This window comes from Gallus gallus, chromosome Z, assembly GCF_016699485.2.
Source record: "Gallus gallus isolate bGalGal1 chromosome Z, bGalGal1.mat.broiler.GRCg7b, whole genome shotgun sequence".
NCBI lineage: Eukaryota > Metazoa > Chordata > Aves > Galliformes > Phasianidae > Gallus > Gallus gallus.
The window spans coordinates 31557442-31581034 of NC_052572.1; the positions used below are offsets into that span (position 1 = coordinate 31557442).

At 42.3% G+C, this 23593-nt stretch overlaps 1 protein-coding gene across 2 annotated transcripts; it reads left to right on the forward strand.

Annotated features, from left to right (window-relative positions):
* The first annotated feature begins 19619 nt into the window (after positions 1-19619).
* On the forward strand, positions 19620-21818 carry LOC121108486. 2 transcript variants are annotated; one of them, XM_040656195.2, is made up of 3 exons: positions 19620-19800; positions 20492-20546; positions 20761-21818. In XM_040656195.2, the coding sequence occupies exons 1-3, from the start codon at positions 19678-19680 to the stop codon at positions 21645-21647; spliced, it is 1065 nt and encodes a 354-aa protein (XP_040512129.1). In that variant the 5' UTR covers positions 19620-19677; the 3' UTR covers positions 21648-21818. The 2 variants fall into 2 exon arrangements, with proteins under 2 accessions (XP_040512129.1, XP_040512130.1); XM_040656196.1 differs by having other exon boundaries at positions 20495-20546.
* Positions 21819-23593: the final 1775 nt, after the last annotated feature.

Below are 23593 nucleotides of genomic sequence, written 5' to 3' on the forward strand. Positions count from 1 at the left end.
CCCTTGTAGCTATTTAAATGATCTCTGACAGTGTTTTCCGCTGGGTCAGCATGAACTGGTCAGTATAACATCTAAGATGTTATCTGCTTAGCCTGTGCCGCTTGGATCTTGTCCCCTTAGCACCTGGCTGCCTGTCTCACAACATGAGGCCAACATGACTTGCTATGGTTTGGCCATGTCGAACTTTCTGGCTGGTTGGATACCGTGACCGTGGTCTCACGTCAGCAGTGGCTCAGTATTTAGAGCTTCCTTTGGCACCAGCATCTCATGGCACCAGAAACACAACTGGTTTCCCATTTGATTTCAGTCCCACGACAGACATGCTATTTGGCAGGATGACTTTTCTGAGGTCTTTTTTTCTTAAAACATGAGCTGTAACTTCAGCCACATATTTCTATGGCTTCATAAGCATGCATAGGATAGAAGAATGATAAGATCTTTACATTTGGTGCTGTGGGGGAGGACAGATTTGGATATTTTTCCAGTGAGTTTGAATAATTACATCACTCACATGGCTATTGCACTTAAAAGAAAAGCTGATGCTGTTAGTAATAGGCCTTTTTTTTTTAATTATTATTTTATTTACTTATTTATTTTCAGTCTGAGCATGGATTTTCTTTGCCCTACTTGCTGACCTACATGCAAATACAGTTGGCTTCTCTACTGCAGGAAAATCTCATCAGAGGCCTTACTGAATACTGCTTCATAGATCTACCATAAACACTCAAGAAGAAAGGTGTGAGTGCCTTAGGAAATATTCCTGAAGCAGTAGACCTTGATGTGGCAGAAAGCCAGGATCAGAGCAGAGGGATGAGCAACTGTGTGATCAGCCATGCAATCCTGCTTCAAGTTAATGGTCTTTTGCTATAGAGTTGCAAGCTGGAGCAGGATGCTTTTGCAGTAGCCAAGACTGCCTTGCACTGCATTCTTAGGATATACTGATAAGGCAGCAGATTAGCTATGTCTTAATAGCTTAAAAATGCCTTCTGTATATATCTGTTCAATACCAAGTGAAACCATTTTCCAGTGAGTCCCTAAAATGCCTGTTGACTTTCAACATATGGAGAAAGAATTTAATCTGATCAGAAAAGTTATGCACATCTATTGTATATTGTGTATATGGTCCTTCATTGTTGCTTTTATTTCATTCAAATCAGCAATTAACTTATCTTTCTTTTTCAGTGTGTCTAATAGATATAACAATTGCTATGCTGACTTTCAAACTTCTTGAAACTCAGAAATTTCTGTTATCTTTATAAGGAACTTCCATAGATTTTCTTATTCTGGATCATTCACAACCAAAGTTAAAAAATAATTTGTTATAATGTCAAGGTCTTGTAATCTTTCAAAAATTTATAGTATCACTTTTTGAAATATTCCAGGAGTAGAAACAATACCACATCACATTTCCAGACACTTGAAACCTTCAAATGGCATATTTAAAGTCATTTAATTTACTTAATCTCACTTGCCAAAAGGCAAACCTTACCTGTAAAGTTCCAAACACAATTATTTCTTACATATTAACTGTTACCTCATAATTTCTTTTTCCTTCAAGAATACTTACATGTTTGTTTTGAAATCATTTCTGGAAGGATATCATGCTTATTAAAATAGGCAGAGTATTTGGAAGGAAAATGTTTCATTAACTATCTGCTGCTTTTTAGCTGTGCATCATTGAAACTTGAGAACATTACTACATGATTCTGGGCATACTCAGAAGCCTTTTGCCCTGTATTTGTACAGTAGATCCATCTCATTTGTCAAGAACCCTGTCATGCCATAAATGAGAACATCTACTCTGCTGCCATCTTGTCCTCTGAGCCTTTTCTATAAGGTGTTGTACTATCAGGGAAATAGTTACTATTAATGCTTATTTGGTTCTCATTTCTATTTCCTGTTTTCTATGTGTTGGTGAGACTGGAGAAGGAGAAAAAGCATAAATGCCTTGTGTACTTGTGTGGTAGATAAAGCCTTTGGGCAACTACAGAACTCTTCACCTTCAGGAGGACTTTGGAATTGGGTTTATAGATATTGACAAAGGAATTAATTACCAGCGATTCAGTTCAAAATATTGATTGTTTTTTTACGATGCATTTTGAAGCTGGACCTTAAAAGAAAACAGTTGGATTTCACGTTAGCCAAGAAACATCTCTTCTTAATACCAGTAGCATAGCTAACCACATGCTTAGTAGTAGCTCTATTAAAGTATCATTAACAGTCTAAGTAGTATCAACTATTAAAATGCCATCAGTAGTGTTCTGATTTAATATGATAATGACAATGATGGAAGTAGTTGAAATGGTCTAAAAGCTATGTGTAAGGGCAGCTGCAGAATCTGGCTCTTGCTCTACACACAGTTTAATAATTATCCCTCCAGTCATAAGACAAGTATTTAATATTCTTGATGAAAGCTGAGATGCCAAAGAACAGTTATTCAGCAGGTTGGGTTTTTGTTGTTGTTGTTTCAAATGCATATATTGGAGCAGCTTTATAATGGTATTATAAGCATTTATATGAACACATCTATTAGCATAGATACTTCCACAGAAACATTGCCTAATCATTAGTATATTCAGTCCCATACTAACAATATCATACCTATCTATAAAGCAAGGTGCCAAAACAACTACAAAGACAGTTTGATGAGAAGCAGTGGATGTTGATTTGTGAGCACTCAGATGCTCTCTCAGATTTGCTGGGGACCAGGTGGTTAGAGTCTGAACTGAATCAAATAACATGCACTATGGTGTACGCCATCAGCTGTGCTGCTTTTGTTGTTCTATTATGTCAAATCAAGGGAATCACAGTCAAACAATCCTAATGTAAGTCTGGGATCTCTTCCTGGTCTGTTAGCATCTTTTTCTGCTGTTGAAAGCTGGCATCATGGTTACATAGGTCATTTTGAAAGTAATGTCTCCTATTTACTTCCATGGAAATTACAACAGATACAAAGAGCACAACAATGTTATTTGATAGAACAAATTCTCAGGAACAAAACCCTATTTTTCAACACAGTCACCACCACCAACTATGCATTTTCACCAACAGTGAACAACAGTCTGCATGACACACCTGTAAAAATCTGCATGGCTGTCCAGAATATGGTTTGTCTTTCATATTGCTGTCACCACTACTGAAAAGCACCACCACCACCTCTCTGTGCTCACATCACAGAATCACAGAATCACAGAATGGCTTGGGTTGGAAGGGACCACAAGGATTATGAATCTCCAATACCCCCACTACAGGCAGGGCCACCAACTTTCACATTTAATACTAGACCAGGCTTCCCAGGGCCCCATCCAACCTGGCCTTGAAAATCTCTAGGGACAGGGTATCCACAGCCTCTCTGGACAGCCTGTTGCAGCACCTCACTATTCCCATAGTAAAGAACTTCTCCCTGACATCCAACCTAAATCTTCCCTCCTTCAACTTAAAACCATTTCCCCCTGTCCTGCTGTTATTTACCCTTTCAAAGAGTTGACTCCCCTCCTGTTTATAGGCTCCCTTTAGATACTGGAAAGCTGCAATGAGGTCACCCCACAGCCTTCTTTTCTCCAGGCTGAACAAGCCAAACTCCCTCATCCTGTCCTCGAAGGGGAGGTGCTCCAGTCCTCTGATCATCTTTGTGGCCCTTCTCTGAACCTGAACCTGAACCTCCAACAGCTCTCTGTCATTCTTGCACTGGGGGCTCCAGGCCTGGACACAGTATTCCAGATGGGTCCTCACAAGGACAGAGAGGGACAATCACCTCCTTGTCCCTGCTGGCCACCCCTCTCCTGATGGAGCCCAGGATATGATTTGCTTTCTGAGCTGCAAGAGCACACTGCTGGCTCACGTTAAGTTTTCATCCACCAGGACCCCCAGGTCCTTCTCTGCAGGGCTGTTCTCAAGGACTGCTCCTTCCAGTATGTATATATGCCTCAGATTCCTCTGGCCTGAGTGCAATACCTTGCACTTTGCTTTGTTACATCCACTGTCTGGTTTCCATAAACATTCAGCAAGCATCGATGAATGTCACTGAGTGCCATTTTTTCTGCATAGAGGAATTCAGTGACACATTATTGCTTCGTACACACTTCCATGTCAGATGTCATTTTGTCAGACTGCTCCTCTGCTGCCATCTGTCACACAGCAATATGCAACGGAATATTGGCAAGAAGGTTCAACTTCGACTGCCATACCGCCAACATCTGCCCCTGATATCACGGGCCAACATTACAAAATAGGAGGCATTACTTTCAGGGCATCCCTCATGCACTCTATCTATGAAGTTATCTGTGACCTATTTTGAGGAGGAATGTGAGATTTCCTTTGTTACATTTGCAGAACACTTTAAATTTTTTTCAAAAATCACAGTCTATGGGAAAGCAGGAGACTTTGATCCAGGATCCATGCTCCTGTTGCTCTGCTCTGATTTCCACCTTCATCCCTTTTACAGCTTTTGTGTATCTTGTTGTGAGGAGACAGACTTCTAGAGGTGTTCAGTCAGCTGTAGAACTAAGGTGGAAGTGAGGCCAGCTCAATCTCTGACTTCAACATGTTCACAAGTGCAGTTCTGTATTGGATTTATGTTGCACTTCCCCTTCAAAATGTATTGTGATCCACTACAAGGTGACAGAAGAAGAAATATGTTAACTAAAAGATGTATAGTAAGTTGTGGGTGTTGAGGGTGAGAAGGTTGGAGGAGTGTGATAAACTGTGAGCACTTGCTTATATCTTGACTCCCCTTATCCTTAGTGATTGCTGCCTCTGTTTCAGTGTTGAATAAGCAGTTCAAAATGAGAATGAGCTAGGTGATTGCACAAAGCTGCAGACAGTGTGAAGTCACCATTCCAGTAAGTCGTAGTGCAGTCCACTGTGCCTACACATTTCTCATCTGCAAATAAGCAATACCAGATGGGATTGTAATAATTCCCATTGTTATGGAACAGTTCTGCTACTTTTAGGAAAGTGCTGCCTGAGAGAACTGCCTTCTGTAAGCATCCACGCCAGTGAAAAACACTGTTCCACAGCTTTTTGCAGTATTTTTTCACCCAGTTTCCAACACAGCTCTCAGTAGCCTGGTGTGGGATTCTGTTTCAACAAATAGGCAGTGACAGGTACTGCTAGTGGGCCAACGGGAACTTACTATGAACAAAGAACACTAAGGAAGGTCTGACTTAGTGTGTCTGTGAAAGTCCTGTCTGTTAGCAATTGCCTCCAACTGAAAAAAACAGAAACAGGGCCTGAGGGATGCTGACACATCAATCAATCCCTACTTACTCTCAGGTAAGTAAATAAAGGAATAACTGAAGGATAAATCACTTCTGAAATCCACCAACAAAAACTTCTGATACATAAACTACCAGAATGAAACGACTCATTAGCAGTTCGGAGGCTGAATTGCGTTTGCAGACATGGGGAGGGAGGAAGGAAGGGAAGGAAAAGAGCAGCAATACAAACTCTGAGACATGCATCTGTCTTTTATCCCCTGAATCCCTTGCCCTTTATCGATCCTGCTTTACCAGAAGGGAGGGAAGGGAAGAAGGGAATGGGAAAATAAAAAGGGAAGGAAAGGGAAAGGGGAAGGAGAAAAACAAAAACCTTGCAGCATATTTCTCCGAGCACAGCTGCCCCTAAGCTGATGCCACTGTTAACTCCTGGTGCTTACCCTGCTAACCTGAATGCATGTGAGCCCGTGGCAGGCACATCACACAGTTCTGCAAGAAAAATGCCCATCTCTCCTGGTGCTGCAGCCTGCTGCCTCCTCATCAGCAAGCACAACAGGCATATGAACTCAGGTCTTGTGAATAATTCATCCCTTATGTTGGGGAAAAAAAACAAACAAAGAAATCATATATTTTCTAGTAGATAAGTTTGGAGAGGTCTTTTAAGGAGGGCAGTAAATTCAGAGGCTTTATTTCCATTTGCTCATCATCTATTTGAAGCAACAACAGAAAAATAAACTAATAATCCTAATAACATTATTACTATTTTAACTTCATGTTGGTATTTCCCTAGAACAAGCACTGGAGGGGAAAATTATATTTCTGCAACAACTTTGAAGCAAAAAGTCTTTGCGGATAACCATTTCCAATTCATCTTGTGCTCTGCCAAAATTTAAACTATACTTCTTTACCACCTTTTAGTTATGTACCTTCCTCTGCAATTTGCCAAAGGAACACAAGCTTGTGTAGCTGCTTTCTCTACAGTCCGACTTTCAGGTTTACCACAAATCACCTAATGTTTAGAACAGGGGAGATGTTCAGTTGGTATTGCAAGGGAGAAAGTACAAGATAGTACTTCTGTAACTGTAACTGACAATAGGCAGCTGAAGTATTTAATGGAAAAACACTCAATTTATCCATGCTTCAATTTGTTTATCTGGATAGAAGTGCCATGATATTTAAGTACATCATCAGATCAGAAACAGTCACTAAAGATTATTGTGAACATAGCTGCTCTATCGGGTCAAGCCAGCATAGAGCCAGGTGTGTGTGGGAGGTAGGGAGGGAAGGAGGGGGAGAAGAGACCAGTCCAGACACAGCACTGGGAGATGGAGTGCTTGCTTTATGGTTCTTGGCCAAAAACAGGTTGAACTGAAAACCTGAGTTTTGAGTCAATCTGTGGCTGGGAAACTTAATAGTGAAATATACCTTGAGCTTTTCAAGTGATTGGAAATACTTGAAAGGTAAGTGTTAAAGGATACCATCACATTTTGGAGTGCATTGTAATTTCATTGTAAAGTTCCTTGCTTATTCATAGAAGCATGGAATCACTAAGGTTGGAAAAGATCTCCCAGATCATCTTGTCCACCCATCTACCTACCACCAATGTTGTTCACTAACCGATGTTCCTTAGTATCACATCTACATGATTCTTGAACACCTCCAGGGATGGTGACTCAAGCATCTCCCTGGACAGCCTATTTCAGTGCCTGCCCACTCTTTTGGAGAAGATGTTTTTCCCAATATCCAACCTGAGCCTCCCCTCTCTCAACTTGAGACCATTCCCTCTTGTCCTATTCTTAGTCACACAAGAAAAGAGGCTGACCCTCACCTTGCCACAGCCTCTTTCAGGTAGTTCTACAGGACAATAAAATTTCCTCTGAGCCTCTTCTTCTCCAGACTAAACAATCTCTGCTCCCTCGGCCACTCCTCATAAGGTTTGTGTTCCAGTCCCCTCACCAGCTTTGTTTCCCTTCTCTGGACACTCCCTCCAGGGCCTCAGTCTCTTTCTCATAGTGAAGAGACCCAAAACTGAACACAGTACTTGAGGTGTGGCCTCACCAGAGCTGAGCACAGGGGGATGATTACTTCCTTGTTCCTGCTGGCAACACTATTTCTGTTACAAGACAGGGTGCCATTGGCCCTGTTGGCTACCTGGGCACACTTATAGCTCATGTTTAGCTGAGCTTCAGCTGACATCACCAGGTTCTTTTCCTCTGAGTTGTCTTCCAGCTTCTCTGCTCTAGGCCTGTAGTGTCGCCTGGGGTTGTTGTGGCCAAAGTGCAGGATCCAGCATTTGATCTTGTTGAACTTCATCTCATTGGCCTCAGCCCATCGATCCATCCTGTCCAGATCCCTCTGTAGGGCCTTCCTACCATCAGATATAACAACACTTCCCGCCAACCTGGTGTCATCTGCAAACTTATTGAGGGTGCACTCAATCTCTTCATACAGATCATAATGATACTGATCAGAATAGGCCCCAATTCCCTGGGGAACACCACTCGTGACCGGTTGCCAGCTGGATTTAACTCCACTCACCACCACACTCTGGGCCCGGCCCTCCAACCAGTTTTTTACCCAGCAAAGAGTATATCTGCCCAGGTAGACAATATCAACAGTCTTTTTGTCATCCCCACCAGGTTGATTACCTGGTCGTAGGAGATCAGGTTGGTCAAGCAGGACCTGCCTTTCACGAACCCAGATTCCTCATTTACCTGTTTTGCATAAAGAGAAATTGATTCTAATGTTCCAGCAAGTTAATGTCACCATTTGGAAGTTATGCCTTCAGAACCTCTAGTTAAAACATGAGTATTCACCTCTTTCCAGAGACAGGACTGGTGCTTACTGCAGACACTCTTGGGAGAGGAAAAGCACACTGGTTTGCTATCTCCTGTACCCCGAGGCAGTGGTGCTGCTTTTGTAAAGTTTTCCATGAAGGAAAGTAATTAAAATATGGGATAACTTACAAAATGAATTCTGGGCATCAGTGACCAAGGTCAATCCTCTTCTGCATTGCTTATTAATAGGCACATTTAGATACTGAGAAAGAACAGAACAAGTTATGGAGCTCTAGAGATGGAAGGATGGACTAAGAGAAAAAATATGTGGAATTTATGGTTACATGCTCTCTCTCTCTCTTTTTTTTTTTTCCTGTTTTCTTATCTGCTTTCCTCTTGTTTTCTCTAGATAAATAGTCAGATCTTGACCTTTCTTCAGAATGGAACCACATGTGATATTTAATTTGTATCTTTCATAATTTCTAACCAGAAAATTAACTATGATTGTTTGTTTGTTTTTACTTTTTTGTTTGTTCCTTTCCCCAAAGTTATATTCAGGTCTGTCTGTGAGACTGAAGATGAAGAATTACAGAAGGCTCTCACGATTCCATTTTCAGTCAAGTAGTTTCTGCAGCATTGGACAACACCATAAGCATGGGCAAAGAGACCCAAAGCAGATTTTGAATAGCAGTAGAAATGGTGAGTTATAAAACCACCACAACATCTGTAGGACTGTCTCATTTCATAGACAGTCTATGTACATCAAGGCCATTGTCAACATATGTTTATCCAACTTATTCTTAAAACATTCCATACATATTGCATGACTGTGCAATTTAATTTTGTTTCATTTCTGCATACTTAAGGAAGTTTTTCCTGATATTTCATGTTAATCTTTTTTAAAATTTTTTACTCTCCCAAATAAGAAATTTGGTACCCTGATAGCCATAGAAAGAAACTGATGACAGCCTCTTTTGAAAAAGTGTATACTGAATGGTTATCTTTGTATCTCAGCTTCCTCTCAGGTTTTCAAACTAAACAAAACAAGGTCATTCCTCCTTTTCATGTGCTTCTTGTTTTTGTTAACTTTCTTTGGGCACTCATCATATCAGCCTTTTCTTTTTTTCTTTTTTCTTTTTTTTTTTTTTTTTCAGATCAACTAAGTCTGTTTCCACATAATTACTCCTCTTGCCCTTCACCTTGACACAGTTTTATACAAAACTGGCACCCTGAAATTGAGCAAGATAAATTATCTCAGCATGACTTCAGGTAACAATAAACATGACCCAAATATATGCTGTTTTAAAATGATAGTACAAGCACCCTGGTGCTTAGAGTAACAGAATATGTATGAGTGTAAGGGGTTTTAAGGTATGTACAATAGATTTATAAATGGCAACGAGAGAGCAATTCTAATCCTAAATTTATAATGCACTAGAAAAGTGGCTAATACAGTCATTCTAAAAGGCTACAAAAGAGAAAATGTGTAACAGGAATACCTGGACACGGTATTTTGAAATATATCTCAAACTCTCTCTCTTTGAGGCAGAGGAAATTCTTAAAAATATTACTTCAGAGGAAGCAGGATTTTCACTTTCCTAAAATGCTACAATGCTTTGCAGTTGTTTATCCAAATGCAAACATTGGTCTGTCACAATCAAAAGGACAGTGATACATCCCTTACAAGATGTATTTGCACTTCACACTAACTGCTGTGATTCATGTAGGAGAATAATACCAACTAAGAGGATATGATGATGTTCTATCATAAAGCCATGTGAAAACACGATTTCCATAATAGGACAAACGTTGTTTTATACTGTACTCAGATAAGAGTTCATTTGTGATGCCTCATGTTATATGGTGGCTGTAGAAAGAAAGCTGCATGTAGAGAAAGGATCTGGAGAGATTAGTCAGGGCTGTACATATGCCTGCAGTGTGCCCAGGCCGCCAAGAAGGCCCGCGGCATCCTGGCTGATATCAGAAACAGTGTAACCAGTAGGAGCAGGGAGCTGATTGCCTATGTTACTTGGTGCTGGTGAGCCCGCGCCTCGAGTATCGTGTTCAGTTTTGGTCCTTTCACTATAAGAAAGACACTGAGGCCATGGAGAGTGTCCAGAGAAGGGAAACAAAACTAGTGACCAGACTGGAACACAGTGAATGCCAATGGGTGAAATTTATTCCTCATGGAGGAATTCAATTCCACACCTTTGCTTCATACGGACTTCCATGTCAGACGCCATTTTGTCAGAGTGCCTCTCTGCTGCCATCTGTTGCACAGATGTAATATTGGGGTGCCATACCACCAATTGCCTTTGACATCATGGGCCATATTAATAAATAAATATGCATACATCTTGCTGCAGATGTTATTTGTTGGCTAGTGCTACCAAGCAATTATGCTGTGGGCCTCATAATATTTTAATGAGCACTTACACAAAGCAGAAATAAAAATTGAATAATAAGAAGCTCTTACATGATAAAGAAATTGAGAAGGGAGGAGGGATGTTAGGTATTTTCTTTCAGAATGAGTTGTCTTTTGGTAAGAAAAAACACATAATCTTGTAAAATATAATGATCAAAATACTGGCTGAGTTTAGTACCTGAGTAGTCCACAAAATAAAGGAATTGGGTTTATTTGCCTATTTACTTATTACTTTGTGTGTGTGTGTGTGTGTGTGGGTGTAGCACATTTGTGTTAAAGGAAAGCAAGAAAAGTTATTAGTTTAATTCAGAGTGTGTTTGTTTTTTACTGGTGGGAGAGGAGGAAACTCTTAAGTGGCACTCTTTCAGTAGTGTTGTTAATATACTAAGTCAAGTCTTGATATTAATAACAAAACACTTGACATGCAGAACATAGGAAGTTCTGTACTAAAATGCGGAAGAACTTCTTCACAATAATGGTGACAGAGCACTGGAACAGGTTGCCCAGAGAGATTGAGGAGTTTCCTTCTATGGAGATATTCAAGACCCATCTGGACACCTACCTGTGTGACATATTGTACGGTGTCTACTTTAGCAGGGGGGTTGGACTTGATGGTCTCTTGAAGTCCCATCCAACCCCTGCCATTCTGTGATTCTGTGATATACTGTAAATGTCATACTGATTTAAGTATTGTTTTACACAGATTAAAACCATTTAGGGATGGATGGCAGAGATGGTTAGGTGTCAGTGAAAGCTTTGGGTTTTTAACAATACTAATGCTCATAATTTAAATTCTAATGAACTATGTGTAAGAGACTATTCTTTTATATCATTGACTCAAAGTTTGCTGAGGAACAAGTCCAGGCAAGTCCTGGGCAAAGGCAGAGGAATCTTTTGTCTTGAGGACACTGATGGACAGGTCCTGGCTAAGGATTGTGAAATCCTTTAAGGAGCACAGATGGACAAGGCCAGGGGCATCGAGAGAGAGATAAGCTGCCGCTAATGGCCGGGAAACGGTCTTTTTGTGTGGACTTATCTCAAGGAAAATGGCCATCTCAGGAGGTATGCACAGGACTCTTGCTCAAGCCCCCAGGAATGTCACGTAGGCAGCAGAAAATGGAGGATAAAAGAGGGTCCAATAACCACAACGGTGGAAGCTGATCCTTCACCACAACCACGGCAACGGGGGAGGCTTATCTCTCACCACGACAGACTTGAGGGGTTCTCTGCCATCTGATCCTTCACCGCAACAGTGGAGACTGATCTCTACGTGTAGACGGATCGCTACGTGGAGACTGATCTCTCACCACGACACGAGCTTCCTGCCTTCCGATCCTCCTCTACGGACCGTTTGCTGACGGACTTCCCTGGGCCTGCTACCTGAGACCTGCTGCTTCCTCCCTGGCCTGCATCCTCTCGCTGCCCCAGACCGGCCTCACTGCTCCTGCCCTTCGGCCTCGGACCGTCGGAACGTCGTGCAACGGGACTGCTGCCGGATCCTGGTGGTGACTATCCCCGCTTTACGCAATTCTTGCCTCTTTCTATCTTTTCTATCGCTCGCCTTCCCTTCCCCATCACCCCAATCCTTAATAGCGTCCGTCCTCCCCTTTCCCCATCTCTCTTATTAACATTTATAATAAACTGGTCGGACCAACATTTGAACCGCTGTTTCTTAATCTCACGCCGGGCATACATATTTCTAAGAACCTCCTCTCCCTCCTATAAATTGGAGCGAGACACTATGAAAAAGATTTTCCCCTGGTTTTGGCATGTCACCAGCTACCTGAGCAAATAAGAAAAAAAAAAAAGAAAGAAAGAAAAAAAAGAAAAACAAAACAAAACAAAAACCCCACAAATATCCACTTCCTCACGGGTGAAGCAGATAATCCATTTGGATTTGATTTCAGCATACCCCTCATTATGAACTGTTTTCACAGACCCCTCTGTACCTCCTGCTTAGGCAGTTTCAAGCACAGGAAATCTGTTTTTTGTTTGGATCTCCTCCCAGTGGATTTGTGGGATTCTTGCTGTCAATTGTATTGGAAGCCTTTTCTTGTGCCAAGGGACTGGATGAGGAGGCAGGCAGCAGCTGGGTGGGAGCAGCGTCTGCCTGCTGTTGATCTTTGCCAGCAATCTCCCCAGCCCTGGCTGTCCTCTGACTCCATGGGAAATGATCAGACATATATACCCTATGCATGTCCATGGGAAGAGCTTTGGGGGACCACATCCTCAAGCTGCTGCCACTGTTGTAGGCACCTGTGACAGTGGCACACAGGAATGGAACCCTGTTCAATTCTTATGATGCAAGACTGTGACTGAAATTATTTGGGTTGATCTCACTGAATCCCCAGTTTACCTTGGGATAACCCATGCCCTTTACTCACAACTTTCTCTGCTCTGAGTCTGCACCAAATCAGAGGACAGCAGCACTGACTGCAAAGACCATTTGGCAGAACTCTCTCTGACTCATGAGAAGAGCTCACCAACTCTGTTTTTTTGTGTTTTAAAAAATCATGCAAGGACGTGTGGTAATTTGTCTCTTCAAAACTGTATTTTTACAGTTGGGAAGTATAATAACTTCTTTCTTCCTTTCTAGGTGCATTTACAAATACATCTAGATATGTAGGAGAAAAGGGAAAGATTACTTGTGCTATCAGGGAATCCTATGGGAACCACTCATTTCTGGACTGGAGTATAGAATACTGACTTCTCCTCTGTATCCCATAGGAAAGCACTTGAAAGGAAGGAATGGCAAGCCTGCCATCTGCAAGAGCACAGGATGAAAAGTGAAAAAGGCCCCAGGGCTTTTACCATTTCCATCTGGTAAGTTATGCACAAAGAATTTGCTTTTTATTTGTTCACAAATTTGGTCACAGAACCATACCTTAAACAACCAGGTCATATTTTATTAATTTGGAAGCCAAGGTTTGACTGCAACTTTCATCCAAAATATTAATGGAGAGAGAACAGATGGGTAAAATTACTTTTTTAAAGAAGTGTAGTTAACAAGGAGTAGAGACAGGGGAGTGAACAAAGTTTGCTAGATGAAGATGGTTTTCAAACTCCCTTTGCATTCATCCTCATTTTTATTTTTATTTTTTTTATTATTATTCATTCATATATTAATGAAAGGCTCATTTGTTCCTGCTGAGCTTGAAATTATGAAATACATTATAAGATGAAGAGCATGCATCTTGAATTGACCCAACATGGACTTCTAGAATCTAATAGAAAAACATGATTTCTAGAGTTGTAATATGGACAGAAGTTTATCTTGTGATCCAAAGACACCTCTTGGAACATTTAAATCCTTCCTGTTAAATTATTAATTTAAAAACACTCGTGCACATAATACTTGGGAAGAAGCTGAACTGACATTGCCATATACATACTTTATTTCTCTTTTCTGCAGTCTTTTGATCAGAGTGCTCATAAAGATTGTCTGTCTAGAGAGAATCACTTTAGATGTACAGATAGCTCTTCTTTTACTGAAGTAGTTACCTTAGGTAATAAGTTTGAGAGAGATTGAGTCTGATTTCATCATACTTCTACTCTGAAGGTCTTAACCATGAACACAACAGTATTGATAGCCAAATGCACATTTATGACAGAAGATAAGTGTTTAAGAAAAGAATATATGAGGGCTGATCCAAAAGTAATGCCTCCTATTCTGTTTTTTTTGCCCACAATGTCAGAGATGGATGCTGGTGACTTAGCGGTAGAGATTGAACCTTCCCATCAATATTCCATTACATTTACATTGCTGTGTGACAGATGGCAGCAGAGATGCACTCTGACAAAATGGTGTCTGACACAGAAGTGTGTATAAAGTAAAGGTGTGGGATTGAATTCCTCCATGTGGAATAAATTTCACCCAATGACATTCACTGATGCTTGCTGAACGTTTGTGGAGACCAAATAGTGGATTCAAGTACAGTGAGGTGGTGAGTTGTGTTTTCAGGAGTGGTGACAGCAATAGCAGGTCACCTCTGCTGGTTAAGATTTTTATGAGCACCACATGCAGGCTCTTGCTCATCACTGGCAAAAATGCATAGCTAATGATGATTAGTATGTTGATGAATAGTGTCCTGTAGCTGAGAATTTACTCTACCAAATAGCGTCATGTTCTCTGTATCTGTTGTAGTTTCCTTGGAATTATATAGGAAGCACACTACTTTCAGGGTGACCTACAAGTAAATTTCAACACATTCATTTATTTTTTCCACATTGCCTCTGTTTTAAATTCTTTGTCTGAAGTAAACCACTAGATAAATGTGTGAAGCACATAGGCTACAGTTCAGCCATTGTTGTTTTGTCTGCTGTGCAGTGCCAAATATAATTTCTTCATCAGACCAATGTTCATGCCAGTGTAAACTACTCTGTGTTAGATGTCTGCAAAATGTTGCTTGGTTGTTGTATTATATTATTATTTTAAGCTTATCTGTGCTGAGATTGAGTTCTTTCTGTATCTCTTATTTTGGTGTTTGCTGTCTGTGTGAATTATGTCTCAAGCTAAACTGTGTTTGGGAAAACAGTAGAGAGACTAGCCAGCACCTACTGCTCTGTCCCTGTTTGTATATTACAGTGAAGCAGAACTGGAGTTGTCTTATAATGAAAAATGTTGTAAATAATGTCAGACAGCACAGTCCACAAATATTTTGCTAAGCATACTGTGTCATTTTTGTTCGACTACTTTTATTTGTAAAAGTGAGTTAACAGCAACATGATCACACACACACACACACACACACACACAAAGAAAAAAAAAAGGAGGGGGGGAGGGAAAGAAAAAAGAAGAAAATAAAGCTACTCTGTTATTAAAAAAAATAAAGAAAAAGACATGCAGGATGAGAATTGCCGCATTCTGTGACAGAAAATAGAGCATACAAACTCTTCTGAGCAAAACACATTGACCAATCTGTCCAGTTTATACAACACTCCATATGCATAGCTTCTAAAAATTGCTATTGATATGTATGACCTTCTTCAGGAAACCTGCTTTAGAAGTGGGGTTGGACTAGATGATCTCCAGAGGTCCCTTCCAACACCTGCAATTCTGTGATTCTGTGATTCAAGAAAGAAACTATAGGGACATAATAAAAATACCTAGGGAAATGGGTTGCAACTGGAATTTTTGCAGTATTTAAGTTAGTCTTTTTAGGGCTATGTTCCTCTCTCCCTTCTTGACCCTACCCTAGCTGTAGCTCTGTTTGCCAATAATCTGACATACATATCCTTCATTTAAAGCTGTCAGTCAAACTCATGCTTGCAAATAAAATTGCTCCTAAAAATAATCTAGATCCTAGAACAACTGATAACAGAGCTCGAAAACGCTGTGACTCTAGTGTGAGTCTGTCATTCTCCCATGTTAATCTCCCTATTGTTGAAAACATTGTCCTTTGGGAATGTTCTTGGAGCCTGCACTGTTCTCAGTTTTTTCCTCCTTTTTCTGCCAGTCATTTATAGATCGAAACCATTTTGCTAATGATTACAACCATATGCATTTAAAAATATACATTTTCTTGAATTAAGGTTAAATTATCAGAAATACCAGTACTCTTTCAGGAAGTTTCTGTGTCCTCATCACACATAACAACTTTATTAGGCAGAGAGGAAAAAATAAAAAACAGGATAGCATTGTTCGCTTATTGCATACTTTTAGAAGAACTGAAACTTACAAGTCTGACCTAATCTTTTTGGTATTTTTCATCCAGATCAAACTGTGCATTTCAGAAGTCCCATCACCAGATTTTCTTTAAAATTGACACTATGCTTCTCTCCTTGAATATTTGAAATAAAAGTTATTTACTAAGACAGAAGGAAGAATAATTGTAATAATAATACATATATATACATATACATTCACAAAACAAGTGATGCACAATACAACTGCTCACCACTCACTGACCAATGGCCAGCAAATCCTTGAGTAGCAGCTTCCCCTCCTGAGGCAACTCTCCCCACTTTTATAGTTTTTTAATGATGCCATATGGTATGTAATACCTCCTTGGCCAGTTTAGGTCAGCTGTCCTTATTCTGTCCCTTCCTTGCCCCCTTGCTGGCAGGACAGTATAAGAAGCTGAACCATCCTTGGCTCTGTGTAGCACTGCTCAGCAACAACTAAAACACTGATGCATTAACAACAGTGTTTTTCTCCAAAAGCCAAAAAAGCAAAATACAAGCCACTATGGAGAAAATGAACACAGTCCCAGCTGAAATCAAGACATCATCCACCTCTTATTTGATACCATTTACATCATACTCAGGTCCCCACACTTTCTGTATATCCCAATGAATTACCATCAGCTGCTATGCCCTTTGGTTCACACACAAAGGTACCATTTCTGCAGCCTATGGGCCATCCCTCTAAATTGCCTATGAAGTTCATTTAGTCCATGATTTTGGGCTCCATTTGTCATAACAACACTTCAAGTTAGGGGGTTCGACGCATAGCATTGAACTGTTGCATTTTGAAATCAGTTTTGTCTCCACCAGAATTCATTCATTATGTAGCATAGGAATTTCCACACAAATGTACATAAGTACTTCTTCACAGTAGGAGTGATGGAGCACTGGAAAAGGCTGCCCAAGAGGGTTGTTGAGTCTCCTTCTCTGGAGATGTTCAAGAATCACCTGGACGCCTACCTGCGGAACCTGGTCTAGGGAGCTTGCTTTGGCAAGGGGGTTGGACTAGATGATCTCCAGAGTTCTCTTCCAATCTCCACAGTTCTGTGATTCTGTGATTTTTTCTTGAGTTTAGGTGATACTTACTGCAATACTGTTGATAAGGCATATAGCAGTCATAGAAATGATGACATTCAATTCCCATCAAACAATTCAAGTCATCAGTTATCCTTACCCAACATCAAATCACCTTCAGGTACACACTGGGCTGCTCTCTCCTGCCATACTACTCATCATATGCACCCACGTCCCTGAGAAAAAACAATCTCACTGATGGGCTTACCTTTACTGAGGCAGGAATAACCCGGACTGCCTTTCCCAGCATGTATCTCATGTGTCCTAGACTTAGAATGTCTCATACAAAACTCATTAAGAGTTTTGATCGGTCTGGGCTAGCTCTTGTGCCAAACACTCCAGATGGTCCCAGCTAATTCCTGCTGGTCCCAAACAGCTTCACCACAGCACCTCCGCAGATGACAGCTGAGCCCATCAGTGTATCTGGTGGCCCTTCTGTGAAAACATAAGAAAAGGAAAAATGCTTCCGAAAGAGGGAGGAGTGGGGAACTCAAATATGAAAAACAGCTCTGTGGGCACCAGGGGTTCACGAGATGTGAGGGGAAAGGTGCTCTGCATGCCAGAGAAGAGCTTAAACATCCCTGTCTAGAGGCTTTTGCACCAAGAACTGGTCTTTTCTAATCAGAGAGGTCTGCCATTCACATACTGGGAAAAGTAAGGCCAGTGTTCAGCAGTAAGGAGAGACAAACCCACTGGTATTGGTGCCAGCTTGGGAACATTGTCTCAGTGTCTGAAGGGTAAGTGATTGTAACAGGTTAAGAGTAAGTTAAGACAGGTTAAGATCCAGTCCTCTCCCTGGTTCATGAGACTGTCAGATGATGTGACAGAAGCCATTTCTGTGAACACCTTCAAGAGGAAGATTCAGCTGAACTCAGCTTGACAACTGTGTTGAAAAGAGGTCACAAATTCGTTAAAAACCTGAGTAGTAAAAGTTTGTCCTTCAAAGCACAGAAGCTACTGGTGAAGTAAGCCCATAGTTTTATTTGTTCTCTAGGATTTGCTCTTCCTCTCATCATGGGGCTGTGGTGGAATTTGTGTAATAAATCATAGAACCATGGAAGAATAAAATGTTTTGGGCAGGGCCCATTAAAGATCATGCAACTCAATGTCTCTGCCATCAACAAGGATACCTTATACTAAATAGGCTTCTCTGTCACCTATTTACATGAGTGTTGATGGATGTCAATTTCAATTCTGGAATAAATGGCACTCATTGACAGAGGAATTCGATTACACCTTTGCTCCATATGTGCTTCAGTGTCATACTCCATTCTGTCAGACTGCTCCTCTGCTCCCACCTATCTCGTGGCAATAAAATGTAACAGAATATTGGCAGGAAGGTTCAACCTTTACTACCCCATCACCAACATTTGCCTCTGGTGTTGTGAGCTAACACAGTAAAACAGGAGGCATTGCTTTCGGAGCAGTTCTTGTAGATCAGTTTGCTCAGAGCCACATCCATTCTAGCTTTGAGTACGCTTGAAAATGGCACAGAGTCTTTAAATAAGCTGTTCCTCACCACTATTGTGGTAACAGATTTTTTTCTACTGTCCAGTCTAACTCCAACCTCTTTCAATTGGAAACCACTGCTTCTATTCATATCACTGCAGTTCTTGGTGAAATGTCATGGAATCACAGAATCCCAACATAGGTTTTCCCAACATAGGTTGAGAAAGGCTTTCAGGATCGTCAAATCTTTCAGTCTGTGGCCATGGGGCTTTACATGGTTGTCCCCACACACAGGCCTGTGCTCTAATCACTGTGTCCCCATAAGTCAAGCATCCTCATGCCACATCTTCCAGTGAATCTGTGCTGACCTCTGCATGGTGTGTGACAGCAAATTTCTACTGGACACTGGCATCCTGCTGCTTATCTCTGTATCCACCATGCCTGACATATGGCAGCAGTTACAGGGCCGCTTAAGGCTGCAGCACGGCACAGCTGGGCCCCAGAAGCACTCATCCTGGGTGTCACTGTGCTGCATTTCTGTGCCTTCATAGTGACAGTCAGAGATCATCTAGTGAAACAATCTCTCATAAACTCACCAGAACCTTCCAGCTCTTAGGAAGAGCAGAATTATAAGTGTCTAAAGTAGTTCTGTTTAGGGAACTTTAAAGTATTAGAAACACCATGGAAGACAGGAGTTTCAGTTCAAAGAAGTGTTTTGACTACTGCTTTAGGAGACTTCAGCACACAAAAGCATGCTGTTTTCTTAATCCTAGTGTCCTCTCCTGACAGCTCAGAATGGCTTTTTCTGGCCAGAAGGCCCTGGGCTACCCAAACCTCTTGCCCAGGATCACCCTGAAAAAGCCACAACCACTGGCCTAGTTGAGTGGTCTTCTCTGTTCCTTGCTCTGTGCCCTTCTTTCTGGGGTCTCTGGTGTGCCTGAGGATGTCATGGATCTGACAGTGACTTCACAGATCCCTTAGTGACAGCAGCAGATGCCTGATTTGCATCTCCAGAGGATGGTGTAAGGACGTGCTTGGCCCTGGTTCCAGCATGCAGAATGCCATGAGACTGGCACTGCATGACTGGCTGTGCTTTGGCCTTTGCCTCCTCACATTCCTGATGGCCTGGGCTGCCCTGTGTTGTTGGTTCAGCTTCTCCAAAAAATGCCACCAGGTAGGAGAAAGGCTCCAGGCCAGCCCTTCCCAGGGAGTCTTGCAGGACAAGGGTTTGGGAGCAGAGAGGGACTCACATGCACCATTGAATGGGTCATGAGCCTCTTGGTGGGCTCAACTAGGGCCAGGGTCACTGGAATCATAATGACATTCAGCAGAGCTGAGTGCAAGGTGCTGCACATGGGCTAGGACAATCCCAGGTACGTGTACAGACTAAGAAAAGTTACTGAGAGAAGCCCTATGGAGAAAGACTTGGGCATTCTGGTGAACGAAACACTTGACATGAGCCAGCAGTGTACTCTTGCAACCCAGAATGCCCAGCATATCCTGGTCTACATCAAAAGAATCATGGTCAGCAGAGTGAGGGAGGTGATTGTTCCCAACCTGCTCTCCCCCTGTGGGGACCCATCTGGAGTAATGCCTCCAGGCCTGGGGCCCTCAGGACAAGAAAGACATGAAGTTGTTGTAGGGGAGTGCAGATCACATAGAAGATCATAGGGCTGGAGCATCTCTCCTACAAAGAAAAGTTGAGGGAGCTGGTATTGTTTTGTCTGGATAAGTGGCAGCCTGGTGTGGTGGGTGACATCCCTGTGTGATGCAGAGTGTTGGAAAGGTATGATCTTCAAGGTTCATTTCAAGATAAGCCTATGACTCTTTGATTCTATAATTCTATGAGTGCTGCTCTCTTCTAGCAGGTCTCGGTCAGGTGCCAGCACAGGGCAAGGTGCATGAATACACAAGAATCAGGTAAAGTTTTGCTTTAAAGTTTTTAAAGTTTTAAAAGTTTTTAAAGTTTTTTGCCGGGTACTGAGGCCTCAGTGCTGTGCAGGGCTTGGCCTCATGCATGCTGGAGGCAGCATGGCCCAGCCTTCAACTATCAGTTGGCCACCAGACCTGGGCTTAAGGCTGGAGGCCTTGTACGTTCTTGTTCATGGAGCCACACATTCCCCATCTTTTGCAGCTGGCGAGGTGCACACAGACCTACCTGAGCTTGGTCTGCTTTACCTGGATGGCAGGCCACTGGGCCAGTTCTTGTGTTATAACCCTGACTGTGAGTGCTGCAGCCAGGCCGTCAGGAAGAGGCAGTTGTGGCATCAAGCCAGATGGGCCAGAATGAGGGCCTCCCACCATCAGCACTCCTTTTCATCTTCAAACTACAGCACCTCCTGCAGGGATGTGAACACAGACAGCTCATCCCATTCCCCAGCCAGGAGGAATGTGGCTACCCAAATTAACCTACCCTGTGTTGAACTCTTGTGCCAGCCAGAGCTGAAGTTCAGAAAAAAGAGGAAACTCCATCTCAAGCACACAGTGATACACCAAAAATTGCTGGCAATCCAGGGATCAGCTGACACAATCACCTTCAATCCTGGACTTCTCAGCCAGGCCAACCAGCTTACTGAGACAGAGACCGTGCAGCCAATGAAAGATGTTTGCCACAAGATTGGATCATTCCCTACCATGGTTCCCACTTCTAATAAGGATGGCAATTTGCCCACTGGCGTGGATTCTCATCGTGTGTCAAGGCTAGAACAAGGACTGGACTTCTGGAAGCTCCTGAAGATGCATACGCTGAGGAAGTCTATAGAGACCAAGCTGAGAGCCTTCCCCACCATTGTGCAGCAATCACACAGGATGTACACTCATAGGATAGCAGTATACACAGCTCTAACACCACGCCAGTCCAACGTTGCCCCCAGCTACTTCTGTTCAGTGGAGGCTCTGTTCCTGGAGGAAGAGGTGCAGGAGGCCCTGGAGCTCCACATCCGTGAAAAGAAACTGCACCACCAGTGGGGCTTGCCTGGGAAGTTGCTGACAACACCTCAGGCACAGCCAACATCCCCATGACTGCAGTATGCAGCACACCACATCCATTACCATTCTCAGCATCTGGGCATGGGCACCAGGTAAGATGTCAGCTGGAAAAAAAGTCCTGCTGCCTGCACTGCGAAGGTAGAGGCCTCCCCAGTGAAAAAGTCCCCCTGATTTTTCCTATTCCTATTAAAAACATCAAAGCCATTCCTCTCAAATTTGAGTGTTTATTACAGGCCACCAGGCTAGGATGAGAAAGCTGATGAGGCCTTCTACACATAGCTGAAACTAGCCTCACAATTACAGGCATTAGTTCTCATAGGGGACTTAAACCACTGTGACATCTGTTGGACATGTTCCAGATATGCTCAGTCTAGGAGATTCCTGAAATTTGTTGAAGATAACTTTCTGACACAGGTGGTAGAGGACCCAGAAAGGAAAGATGTGCTGCTGTACCTTGTTCTTCCAAACAATGAAGGACTGGTCAGGGCTGGGGAAGTCTGGGATGTAATGATCTCAAGACAGTGGAGTGGAGTTCAAGGTCTTATGTGGAAGAAGAAAGACAAAAAATAGGCCTGAAGCCCTGGACTTCAAGAGACCCAACTTTGTCCTTTTCAAGGACCTAGCTAGTAGTATCCCATGGGCTAGGCAGTTGGAAGAAAAGGTGACCTATGAGTGCTGGTCAAAATTTAAGAATCACTTTTGCCATGCTTAGAATTGGTGCATCTCTAAGGGGAAAAAGTTGAGCAAAAAATGTAATATGAGCAAGAGGCTCATGTATAAGCTCAAAGAGAAGAAGAAAGTCCATGAAATGTGGAAAAAGGGCCCAGTCCCTAAGGAAGAAAATTAGAATGTTGTCAGACCTGCAGGGATGCAACCAGGAAGGCTGAGGCTCACTTAGAATTAAATCTGGTAGTTAATTAAATCTGAGTAGATAGGGGAGGAGCAGTGGATGTTGTTTACCTTGACTTCAGCAAGGCATTTGATGCAGTTTTCCACAGTGTCCTTATCATGAAACTTAAGAGTGTAGAACAGATGTGCAGAGGTGGATTGAGAACTGGCTGACTGACAGAGCTCAGAGGGTCATCGTTGGTGGCACAGAGTCTAGTTGGAGTCTTGTGACAAATGGTGTTTCCCTGGGGTTGATGCTGGATCTGGTCTAGTTCAACATCTTCATCAACTACTTGGATGAAAGGACAGAGTTCACCCTCAGCAAGATTGCTGATGATACGAAGCTGAGAGGAGTGTCTGATGCATCACAAGACTGTGCTGCCATTTTGTGAGATCTGGACAAACTAGAGAGTTGGGAAGAGAGGAGCCTGATGAACTTCAACAGGGGCAAGTGTAGTGTCTTGCACTGTGGGGAGAATAACTATGTATCAATACAGGTTAGGGGATGACGTGCTGGAAAGGAAATTTGCAGAGAAGGGTGTTTTGGTGGACAACAAGTTGTCCATGGTCCAGCATTGTCCTTGTGGCCAAGAAGACCTATGGTATCCTGGGGTGCATTAAAAAGAGCATGGACAGCCGGTCATGGGAGGTGATCCTTCTTCTCTACTCTGCACTGGTGAGTCCACATCTGGAATATTGTGTCCAGTTCTGGGCTCCTCGTTTCAAAAAAAAAAGTGATCTTCTATAAACAGTCCAGGGGAAGGCCACAGAAATGATTAGGGTCTTGGAGAACAAGTGCGAGAAAAGGACGAGAGATCTGGGACTGCTCAGTCTGGAGAGGAGAGTGAGAGGGGATCTAATTACTGTTTACGAACATCTGAAGTGTGGGAATCAAGTTAGGGGGAGTGAATTCTTTTTAGTGGCATGCAGCAAAATGAGGTGCAACAGGCAGAAACTGGAATATAGGAGGTTTCATGGCAATACAAGGAAGAATTTATTTACTGTAAGAGTGATTGAGCGTTGAAACAGGATGCTCAGGGAGGCTGTGGAGTCTCTTTCTCTGAAAATATTCAAGACCTGTCTGGATGACT